The following is a 12,311-nucleotide window of genomic DNA, read 5'->3' on the forward strand; positions in this document are numbered from 1 at the left end:
AAAAAATGACCGTGTACCACATACAACAGATATGATATTAAGAGCCTGCTTTGTGAGACTCAACAGCTCTAGGGATACGATATTTGACAAGACATAATCCTTGTGCTCAGGGAATTTGTAATCTAGTAGGGAATATATTAAAACCCAAAGAAACAAATGAAATCATTACAAATTGTAATAATAAGTGCCACCAAGAAAATAATCAAAGGATTGAGACAGAGGAGAATGGAATTGGGGCAAGGTAGGGGAGGTCAGATCTGACTTTGCATGGGGTAGGAAAGAAAGGCTTCCTTGAGTGGGTGGCATTTAAGACCCAATGATACGAAGAGCCTAGGAAGGGGGAACAATCCAGACGAAGGCTTTGAGGTAGGAAAGAGCTTGAAAAGGTAAAGGGGCTCAAAGAGGATGGGGTATAGTGGGGTGAGATGGGACCAGAAGGATGGGCAGGAGCAGACTCTGATGGCCTCATCCATTCTCAGTAAGAAATTGGGTTTTATTTGAAGTATAATGGAAACCCACCAACAGGTCCTAAATAGATGAGTGATGTGATCGGATTTGCTGCTGTGGACTAGACAGGATCAAAATTCTGCTGGGGTCGGCTGGACCAAAGTCCGTGGCGGCTGAGACCAAGCAGCCCTATTAAGAGGGAGGGCGGATGGTCAGAGACAGAAAAGGAGATAGGGTGATGGAAGCAGAAGTCAGAGCAGTGTGGGGTCAAGAGCCAAGGAACACAGGCAACCTCTAGACACTGGAAAAGGCAAAGAAATGGATTCCCACCTAAGGCCTCCAGAAGGAATGTACCCCTGCCAACCCATTTTTAACTCCTGACCTGCAAAACTATACTGTAATAAATTTGTTGCTTTAAGCCACTAGGTTGGTGGTAGTTAGTTAAAGCAGCAATAGGAAAACTTTATTCCTAAGCCTAAAGGAATAAGAGGGGGGAGGGGGAGGAGGCGTGACCAGATGCAGGGAGAAAGCTACTGGAGAGGGTCACCTGACAGCCCTGTGGCCTTCAGGAGGGGTAGGCAGCTAGCCCGTGGCCTGGTGGGGAGGGGCCAGAGAGAATAAGTACTCTGCTTTCACCCTGCCCCACCCCCCAGATCTTTCTGTCTTTCTTTCACTGGGCTTATCTAACCAGAGCTGCAGGCAGGGGACCCACAGATGCAGTTCACATGGGTCAGCCTCTCAGGTGACAAAGAGGATGGAGAAGGGTAGATCTGGAGCAGCAAATGGAAAATACCCAGACTGGTGTGGTTTGAGTGGTTTGCCCCTTATCTGGAGCTTATAACAAAGTGGGAAGTTTGGAGTGGTTCCCTCACTTACCTGGGCCTCCGCTTTCACGAGTTCTCTCTAACATAGCCTTCTAACTTCTATGGGTTTTCCTCATATTTTTATAGTGCAGATAAATGATGTCAGTGCACCTGTTTCTAATAATCTAATTCACCCCTCAGTGTGATGCAGCAAGTTCTCAAAGTAAATTATACATTAAAGTTAGTCCATCATTTACTGTAAATACAAGACCAAAACACAGTACTGATATCACAGTATCATGAATGAATTGACCTAAACTTTTTTGTATTTTTCCCTAAAATAGAGGTCCCCAACTTCTTTCCTGGGACTGATTACATCAGCATTCCCAGGGATGTTTTAAGATTTTACGGATTTGGGGATTCTATCCTTGGAAATTCTCATTTAGTATGCCTGGGTGAGAACACTGATCTGTTTTCTTTAGAAAATTTTTTTTAACGTTTATTTATTATTGAGAGACAGAGACAGAGCATGAGCATGGGAGTGACAGAGAGAGGGGGAGACACAGAATCTGAAGCAGACTCCAGGCTCTGAGCTGTCAGCACAGAGCCTGACATGGGGTTGAACTCACAAACCACAAGATCATGACCTGATCCGAAGTTGGCCGCTTAACTAGCTGAGCCACCCAGGTGCCCCATCTGTTTTCTTTTTAAAATGTGCTCCCAGAGATTATCAGGAGCACAAGGTACCTTCGCGTTAGATTATTTTTTAGGGCAAGAAGACTACAGACTTAGTTATAAATTGTGTAAAAGCAAACTTTTTTTAGTTTAACTTGTTTCATTTTTAATTTTTAAAAATTTACATCCAAATTAGTTAGCATATAGTGCAACAATGAATTCAGGAGTAGATTCCTTAGTGCCCCTTACCCATTTAGCCCATCCCCCCTCCCACGATCCTTCCCGTGACCCTCAGTTTGTTCTCCATATTTATGAGTCTCTTCTAAACTTTTTTTAGTTTCAAATTACCTTCTTCAAAGCTTGCTCAGTTCTACTTCCAGTCACCTGGATTGTGACTGGAATTAAATTCACCAAGCAGTTTTATGAACAGGAAGTCTGTTTCATTAATATTAGTCACACTGTGTGTATATAAAATGAAGCACCAAGATGTGGCAGCCACTGAATTAGACACTATGGATACAAAAACAAATGAATTATAATATGGATTTTCAAGGCTTTAATCTGTTTGGAGGGATAGTTCTGCGGACAAATAATTATAATACAGCAAGATCAGTGTTACGATGGAATCATGAGCATAGTGTCTCAGGAATCGTGTGTATGGGGGGGTGGTGATGCTCAAAGAAATCTTTACAGAAGAGGTAGCATTTGAGCTGGGCTTTGTAGGGAGAGTAGGAGTTTACAAGGCAGGCAATGGCATTCTAGAGAGCAGGAACAGTGCATGCAACAGAGGCATGAGGCTGGTGGCTGGCTAGTTCCAGGAACCGCATGGGGTTTGGAGGAACTGGAGCAAAGGATGTTTGCCTAAGGCTTTTGATGAGGCTTTGGGGAGGCTTTGTGCTGGCCATGACAGTGAGCTTGAGTGTTAGGCCAGTATTAAAGAGATGCCTTGGGGCACCTGCGTGGCTCCATCAGTTAAGCATCCGACTCTTCGTTTTGGCTCACGTCATGATCTCACAATTCATGAGTTTGAGCCCCTCATCAGGCTCTGCACTGACAGCGTGGAGCCTCCTTGGGATTCTCTTTATCTCCGTCTGTCTCTGCCCCTTCCCTGCTCATTCTCTCTCTCTCTCTCTCTCTCTCTCTCTCTCTCTCTCAAAATAAATAAACTTAAAAAAAAAAAGAGATGCCTTGAAGTGATTTGAAAAATTGTTATAAAAATGACAAAAGTAACTCTTGCCAAACTTACAAACAACCCAGATTATTTTACAGTTGAAGGGTGAAAGACCCCAGAGAAAGACAACTATCCTATGATTTCACTCATATGTGGAATTTAAGAAACAAAACAGATGAACATAAGGGAAGGGAAAGAAAAATAAGATCAAAGCAGAGAGAGAAGCAAACCATAAGAGACTCTTAAATACTGAGAACAAACTGAGGGTTGCTGGAGGGGAGGTGGGGGGGGGGGATGGGCTAAATGGGGGATGGGCATTAAGGAGGGCACTTGTTGGGATGAGCACTGGGTGTTACATGTAAGGGATGAATCACTAAATTCTAGTCCTGAAACCATTATTACACTATATGTTAACTGATTTGGATTTAAATAAAATTTAAAAAAATAAAATAAAAATAAATAAATAAAAATAAAAAATAGAATTTATTTTCAAAAATAAAATTTTAACTGATGAATGAAAGAAACGAAAACCAGACAAACAAAATGGATGAAAGTCCCCTTTCATGGCTCTCTTCTATGTCCATCCAAATCAGGCTCCCTATGGCCCCAACACAGAGTTTGCTTTTGTTAATAGCCTGGGGCATCCTCACTGTTGTGTTACAAGTTTTATTATGTATATTTTCAAACCTACTGCTGTGGACTGAATTGTGTCCCCCTGCAGTTCGTATGTCGAAGCCTTAACCCCTCCAGTGCAACTGTATTTGGAGACAGGAGGAAATTCAGATTAAATGAGGTCAGGTGTCTGCCACGTGAGGCCGTGGTGAGAAGACCGCTGTCTGCAAGTCCGGAAGAGAGCTCTCACCAGAAACCAGACACTGCCAGACCTTGATCTTGGACTTTCCAGCCGCCAGACCTGTGGAAAAACGAATTTCTATTGTTTAAGGTCTCACTCTAGGGTATCGTGTTATGGCAGCCTGAGACCAAGACACCTGCCCAAAATAGAAGAAATAGTGGAAAGGGTCTTCATTTATCTATCACCCAGATCCAACAATTAAGTAGGATTAGATATGCGTTCTAGAAGCAGCAAGATAAATGTGTTGAAGGGGTTCAGGCTGGAGATGGGGAGACAGGTTAAGTACCTCTTGCAGACTTCCAGGCAAGCGATGCTGACAGCTCTAGTTAGGGGAGGCAGTGGAGAAGGAGGGGGGCCATCAGGGAGAGATTGAAGAATAGAATTGATGGGGTACGTTGAGGTCCAATCATGAGTCTGCTTCATTGACTCTAAGACGCCATGGGTTATATGATGTAGCTTGAATTCAAAGATACTAAGAATGAAAAGGGCGTTCATCTTAGAATTGATGAAATGCCGTAGAATTAAAAGCTGAGACCACCAACTCCGCACGGGAACACCGAACACCAGCTCACAATTTATTAGTGTGTAAAAGAGAAGCAAGATTTTGATATCTGGAATCTTGATACATGGTATGGATTAATGAGCATGTCTTATGCTTCTCAAGTTCAACTCTTGCTGTTCTCGATTAAGGAACATGTTTAGGGGGAATTTATGGGATTGGGAGCTTAAAGGAGCTTTCAATTTAACAAAATACTACCCAGATGTGATGATGTCATTTGCAAGGCCACAGTCACACTCAGTTTAGAAGCAGCCAGATTCTGTTTATTTAATAAAAATGGATGTTTTGAACGGCGGTGCTAGGGGATCTGGCCTCCTGTGTCCTTTTCCAGGAGCTTTCTTGGGCTTCTAGAGAGAATTTAGATTCCACAGGCAGATGGAGCTATTATCCCTGTTTTTCTCTCCCCAGCGACAGGCTACCCGCCTGTAATTATAGAGTATCAGCATCCCTTGTTTTGGAGCTGGGATGGTTAGATAAACACAAAGAGCAGGCATTGCTTGCCCAGGCTATACTTCGAGGGCTTGAAATTCCCCTTTGGAGGGCCTGGCATCCACATCAATCAGGGCACCCGGCAGAGGGGCAGGATGTAGCTTTCTGCAGGGTCGAAGGATCAACATGCCAGGGTGGGCCCAGTCATACTGGCTGGGGAGCTTGTACCTGCATGCCCGGGACCCCAGCATGAATTATTGCCTTTTGTAACTTGAAACAGGATTGAAGAATCCATGCAAATGGTGTTTTGTTTTGTTTTGTTTTAAGTTCAGGCAGAGCCACAGACTTCTTTGTTGCCAGTTATTTTAGGACTGTGTTTTATCGGTCACTGTTTTGGAAAAACTACTTTAGCCTTTCTGTTCCCGGAAGTACCCAACAAAACTGGCCACCCTAAACCCCTGAGCTACATGGTGAGCGCAGGCCCTGGATGTGGACAGCCTAAGTTTGAATCCCAGCTCTACTGTGTGTCCTCGGGCAACCTGCTTATCCTTCTTGTACCTCAGTTCTGTCTTCTGTAAAATGGGAATAATAAATAGTACCTATTTCATAAGAATTGTTGGGATTAAGCATTTAGGGGGCTTGGAACCGTGCCTTGCCTTTCAACATAAAATAACAGTAATAACTACGACATTGGACCCTAACATGTGTTCGGTTTACTGTGCCAGCTGCTGTTCTACCTACAATAGCTCATTTAATCCACAATCCAACCAACCATCCTATGAGGTAGGTGCTATTGTTATTCCCATTTTATGGATGAGGACATTGAGACATAGAAAAGTCTATTTGATATAAGTATTATTGTGTGTCTGCTGAACCCCATGTATACCTGATCGTAGAATACTAAAATTATTGGTTCATACATCTCAGTCTCCCCCATAAACATGTGGGCTCCTGAAACAGGATGACTCCAGCTGTCTTTTCTGACTTGATAGACCTAGGACCAGGCACACAGTAGGTAAATAATATTGAGTAAATTGGAACTGGCTTCACGGAGGTCTCATTCGAGGGTATCACCATGAAAAGATTTTTTTTTTTTCAATATTGGCTCCCAACCTCTTCCTGAGGCTTCATGGGAATGTCTCCCTTGGTGACCTTCAAGCCAAGTCCTGCAGGTTTCCAGCTCCTGCTGGTTATTAGCAGTCTCATGCCAGTGTGTGAGCCTCAGTCTGGTTAACTGTATAGTGTCTCTCCCAGATGTGAGTTCTCTTGTCTACCCTGCTAGGGCAGAAGGAGGTGGTGGCTGCCGTGGCCGCTGGTTTCCTCGTGGCTGTCCCTCTTTCTGGAGCTTAGGTGTGGTGGGGGGGAGGTGGGCGTGGGAGGGTGGGAATGGGGAGGGGGCAGAGGCTCTTCCTTACAGAGTCCAAGAAGAGGTATCCACCCTCTCCCCATGGGTTGCTGCTTTTCTAGCTAACCAGTTTGTGGTCAGTTCCCTCGGGGACAGGTTCTCAAGCCAGCTCTCCTGTGGACTGTGGGAGCAAGTCTTTCCAAGGCCCCCTTGGGGACTCTCCCCACACACTTCCCTGCGTGGAGACCTGGCTGCAGCAAAACCTCTTCCCCCGACTTTGCTTTGGTCCTCACCCCCTTCGGTGGCTACTGGGGCCACTTACCTGAGGGGCACGCTCTTAATGAGATGCAGGAAAAGTGGCTCGAGCCTAGTTACCTTCTTAGTGTCCAGTCGACCCAAGGAAAACTTGCACACCCTGGCATGCCCCTGGGCATAGTGCAAGCTGCCTTGATGCCACTCTGTCTCACAGACCAGTGTCCTCTCCTGGGCCCCTTTCCTTAGCCCCAGGCAACATTTGCAAGCCTGTTGCCCAAGCAGCCATCCATAGGGGAATGAAATGCCAGTATTCCACATGGCTGGAACTCCTGGGCTTTATGAGTAATTCTCTTAGAGTCCCTGCTGTGACTCCCAGGAGGAGACAGGCTCTTTCCATGAACAGTCCTCCCTTCCTGCCTGAACTCCTCCCTCTTACTCCTTGTTTTATATTGATTCAGGGGATGGAGGGTAGATTCTGGCCTTTCCATAAGCCCTGCAGGGAGGTAGCTGGCTCCCACTGTTGGATTAGAATGTCAGGATACTCAGTGCCACTTCTCCTCTGCATTGGGTTTTATCCAAAGTTCTGGGACGTCATTGCAGCATTGTTCACAGTAGTCAAGATGCGGAAGCAAACTGAACATGCACTGGTGGATGGATACAGTAGATGTGTGTGTGTGTGTATGTACATATATATAACGTGGTGTATATATACATGTGATTGAATGTTATTCAGACATGAAAAAGGAGGTCCTGTCATTGGTGACAACATGGTTGAAACTTGAGGGCATTATGCCGAATGAAATACGTCAGGCAGAGAAAGGCAAATACTGTATGATTTCACCTAGATGTGGAATCTGAAAAAGCTGAACTCATATAAACAGAGGCTAGAATGCTGGTTGCCAGAGCCGTGGGGCAAGGGAAATGGGGAGCTATTAGTCAAAGGGTACAAATGTCCAGTTATAAGATGAATATGTATGTATGAGACGTATGTATGTATAGCATGCTGACTGTAGTTAACAATAGTATATTATATATTTGAAAATTGCTAAGAGAATCCTAAAGAGTATCTTAGAATCTTAGAGAATCTTAGAGATCCTAAATATTCTCAACACACACACATACACAGTAATTATGTGAGTTGATAGAAATGTTAAGTAGCCTTAACATTGTGGTAATCATTTTACAGTATATGTGTATATCCAGTCATCAAGTTGTATACCTTAAACTTACACGTTATATGTCCCATCACATCTCAATAAAGCTGGAACAAAACCGAAAACAAAACTAGGGGCATTTCCAAACTTAAAAAATCTTCCAGAGATAACTTAAGAGACGTAACACTTTATTTCGTAAGTGGTTCTATGAAACAGACCATAAAGTCAATGTATGTCATTCTCTTTTCTCTTCGTGCCTGAAGCTATGACTTTGTGAGTTATATGTCTTCAGAAATGAAAGAGTAATTGGAAGTTCTTCCAAATTATATACGCAGGCAATTTTTGAGCTTAGGAATGTGGCACGTTAAAAGTATTTCAAAGACACAGATGTCCCCAGAACTAGGAAATGAGGTGATCTATGTTAGTGGAACTAGTTAAAATCAACACACAATGGGAAAAAACAAAAGCAACATTCTGGGGCAAGGGAAACCCCACTCAATATCCTGTTATAGTAATTATCAAATTACAAATTGTTGTTCTGGGGGCAGATACTGAACATTCCTAGGTCTCAGTTGTCTCAGTGAAATGGGGAGTGCTTATAGGAAAATTGATAGAAGCTGGATCAGATCACCTCTTGAGGTCTCTGTCAGGGTTAATGTCTTTAAATCTGTGAAGTTCATGGCTTTAGCTTGCCTGAATTCAAGGTTTCTCCTCTCTGTCCTTTGTTTTGACTCAAGTTAAAATCTCAGTCATGTCAATGCATTTCCTGGTTGTGAAGCCCGACCTAGAAAGGGGGACCGTCCTAACTAGGAGAGAAGAGAGTATTGTGCTCACACATATGAGGGAATGGAAACAAAGCCGTGCTCTGTGTATAATCTACTCCCATCTACCGGAGTCAGGGCTATTAGCACAAGCCAAAAATTCTTTCGGAGTTATTTGTTGGCAAGTCTTCATCTAATAGAAAGCCCATTTGAGTGGCAAGGCTAATGAAAATTTATTCTGGAGACCTCTGGGCAATCTGGTACAGGAAACATGTGTTTCTTTTTTTTTTAATTAAAAAAAAATTTTTTTTTCAACGTTTATTTATTTTTGGGACAGAGAGAGACAGAGCATGAACGGGGGAGGGGCAGAGAGAGAGGGAGACACAGAATCAGAAACAGGCTCCAGGCTCCGAGTCATCAGCCCAGAGCCCGACGCGGGGCTCGAACTCCCAGACCGCGAGATCGTCACCTGGCTGAAGTCGGACGCTTAACCGACTGCGCCACCCAGGCGCCCCGAAGCATGTGTTTCTTAATGACTTTTCCCAAGTCACTGTATCAGGTGCTGCTCAGGGAAGACAGCTGTAGTGTCGTAAAAAGCACCCTGGGTTTAGGATGAGACAGATTTGAGTTTAAACTGTAGGTCTGTGGTTTCTTATGCATTTACCATCATACGATGGTCACACAGTACCATCGTATGATGGTAAATGTTTAAGAATCAGCTCTGTAGAAGGAGGAGGGGGAGGTCGAGGAGGAGGAGGGGAGAGGAAGCAGCAGCAGCAGCTCTGATTCGTAGCTCTTTCTGATTTCTGTGGTGTCACTAGGCCGATTTTAAGTTACTAACATGCCAATGAATGTGGAGTTGGAAAGAGACGAACACATGCAGCTCAGCTCTCATGAGCCAGCTCTAGCACACCGCACCGTGTGATCTTGGACAGATCATTTAATTTGTCCGAGCCTCCTCAGTTTCCACATTTATGAAGTGGGATGATACTAGCATATACCTTACAGGGGTGCCATGACAATTAAAAAAGAATAATGTATTTGAAAACATAGGATTCAGTTTATTATTATTAGAAAAATTAAAAAAAAATTTTTAATGTTTTATCTATCTTTGAGAGTAAGAGACAGAGTGTGAGCAGGGGAGGGGCAGAGAGAGAGGGAGACACAGAATCCGAAGCAGGCTCCAGGTTCCAGGCTCCAAGCTGTCAGCACAGAGTCCGATGCAGGGCTCGAATCCATGAACTGTGAGATCATGACCTGAGCCAAAGTCCGACACTTAACCGACGAGCCACCTAAAAATTTTTTCTTCATGTTTACTTATTTTTGAGAGAGACAGACAGTGCGTGAATGGGGAAGGGACAGAGTGAGAGGGAGACACAGAATCCGAAGCAGGCTCTAGGCTCTGCACTGTCAGCATAGAGCCCGAGGTAGGGCTCGAACTCACAAACTGTGAGATCGTGACCTGAGCTGAAGTGAGATGCTTGACTGACTGAGCCACTCAGGCACCCTGGATTTAATTTATTATTGATAATACGTCTGGGCTTTCTTATTTCTTGTCACTTAGGGGTTTATAAAATTTAAAGGATTTTCACCCAAGAAACACTTTAACCAAAGGAGGGTGTATGTGTGCTGTGGTGTTGAAAAAGAAAAACAAAAAAGAAAACAAAAATACCAAATAACATAGTTTCATCTGAACTTCTTTATGACTTCCTAAAATCACAAAAGGACATTTGAGCTAAAAAGGACCTAGAGAGTGGCTGATCCAACATACCTTCATGTTACAGATGAAGAGACTGAGTCAGAGAGCTGGAATGGCTTCCCGCAGTTTCAGCCTGGTAGGACAGCACCCTGAGTAGAAGCCAGCAAGGTCTGCAGGGTGGCTATCTATCCAGGGGTCAGTCTGTGAGCCCAGCCCTTTTTGGCAGGCCTTCAGTGGCTCGAGCAAGAACTTTTCCCCAAAGAGCAATGGGAGAAATGGGAAATCTAAGGTTTATACTCACACTGGTCAGGAAAATTATTTGGCTTAATCTTCAGAATAGCTGTTTAAACTGGTGGTCTCTGAAGTGAGGTGCTGGAAGGAAAAAATGAAAAGTTATGTTGATTTCTTTATTAAAGAGGAAGAAATAAAGCAGTGATCAGTGGTTTTGGATGGGAAATGATCTCCTTATGTAGTTCCAATGAAGGGACATTAGCAAAGGGACTGCTTGGAGAGGTGTGGGCAGGGTTAAGGGAGCACAAAGGTGCTGAGGCCCCCAGAGGTGAGCAACAAGAATTACTTCTCCCAGGCTTGGAGAGGAGGCCCTTGAGAGCCAGAGCCATGGGGAGGCTTTATGTGGAGGGAGGATATCGCCCTTGTGAGAGACTAGTGGGCCAGCCAGGAGGGAGGTGGTAAGAAAGACCCCAAACTCTCCCTCTCTCTGTTCTCTGTCCTCCGTCAGCAGCTCTCATTGGGCAAACCCAAACACACACCAATCCAACCAGGCAGTAGAATCTGGGGGATGCAGCCCTTTTGTTTAGAAAAAAATGTTTTAATGTTTATTTTTGACAGAGAGAGAGAGAGAGAGAGAGAGAGAGAGAGAGAGAGAGAGAGAGAGAATGAGCGGGGGAGGGGCAGAGAGAGAGAGAGGGAGACACAGAATCCGAAACAGGCTCCAGGCTCTGCAGAGCCTGACACGGGGCTCGAACTCACAGACCGCGAGATCATGACCTGAGTCGAAGTCAGACGCTCAACCGACTGAGCCACCCAGGTGCGCGGATGCAACCCTTTTCGTTCAGCCCCCCGGGGCACAGAGCTGGGCATGGATCTCTGGGGACACACAGAGCAACCAGCACAAAAGCTTTACAAATATTTAATATCCAGATTGATACTGGTTCTCTCTGCCCACCGATCAGACATCAGGTGTCATGTCCGTACCCAAGGTGCCTTGGCCCCAGTGCAAAGTGGAGGCCAGTCAGTGCTTTGTTTTCGGTGTATTGTGACATACTGCAACTTCTGACTGCCTGGCTAACTGGATTCGTGGATTATAGTATCTAGTTTGAAATCAAACCTCACAAAATGGACACATGCTTTAAGGTGGTTCTTGCAAAGGAACAGCAGAGTGAAGATACTGTGATTGCATACATAAAGGAACAAGAAAATGTCAGCATTAACATGGCCCTTCCTAGGAGGGCCTCTTCACTGGCTGCAGTATCAGGTGTAAACAATGATAATCGAACGAAATCTGACCAAAAATTGACTAGAACGTTCGAAGTGGTCACAACTATTTGAAATGTGGATTTATATCCATCATTACTAATGATGACTGTCCCCCTAAGACTTCATTATGCTTGAAATGTTAATGATAACAATGCCTGCCTGTACTTAATAAGTACACATATATTGGGTTTGTTTTAAAAATGCTTACTGATGGGAGCCGCTTGAGTGGCTCAGTCAGTAACGTCGGAGCGTCCCACTTTCGCTCGAGTCATGATCTTATGGTTCGTGAGATTGAGCCCTGTGTTGGGCTCTGTGCAGACAGCATGGAGCCTGCTTAGGATCTTCTCTCCCCCTCTCTCTCTGCCTTTCCCCTGCTTGCACTCTCATGCACTCTCTTTCTCTCTCTCTCTCAAAATTAATTAATTAATTAATTAAAAAAAAAAACCCCTATCACCTCACACCTGTCACAGGAATGGCAAAAATCAACAACATAAGAAACAATAGGTGTTGGTGAGGGTGTGGAGAAAGGGGAACCCTTATGCACTGTTGTTGGGAATGTAGTTGGTGCAGCTACTGTTGAAAACAGTATGAAGCTTTCTCAAAATGTTAAAAATAGAACTACCCTATGATCTAGCAAGTGTACTATTAAGTATTTACCTAAAG

General features: G+C 44.3%; 1 protein-coding gene across 3 annotated transcripts in view; it reads right to left on the reverse strand.

Annotated features, from left to right (window-relative positions):
• FBXO32 (F-box protein 32) overlaps positions 1 to 12,311 on the reverse strand; it is a 65,871-nt gene that overhangs the window by 12,111 nt on the left and 41,449 nt on the right. The window contains exons 9-10 of one of the 3 annotated variants that reach the window (XM_047842013.1): positions 10,453 to 10,523; positions 9,699 to 9,744 (exon numbers count right to left, since the gene is read on the reverse strand). In XM_047842013.1, coding sequence (XP_047697969.1) covers positions 10,476 to 10,523 — 48 coding nt within the window. In that variant the 3' untranslated portion in view covers positions 9,699 to 9,744; positions 10,453 to 10,475. Of the gene's footprint in view, positions 1 to 9,698; positions 9,745 to 9,918; positions 10,524 to 12,311 lie in introns of those variants that run through there. The other 2 variants (XM_047842014.1, XM_047842011.1) reach the window with 2 other exon arrangements.

This window comes from Prionailurus viverrinus, chromosome F2 (genome assembly GCF_022837055.1).
Source record: "Prionailurus viverrinus isolate Anna chromosome F2, UM_Priviv_1.0, whole genome shotgun sequence".
Lineage (NCBI taxonomy): Eukaryota > Metazoa > Chordata > Mammalia > Carnivora > Felidae > Prionailurus > Prionailurus viverrinus.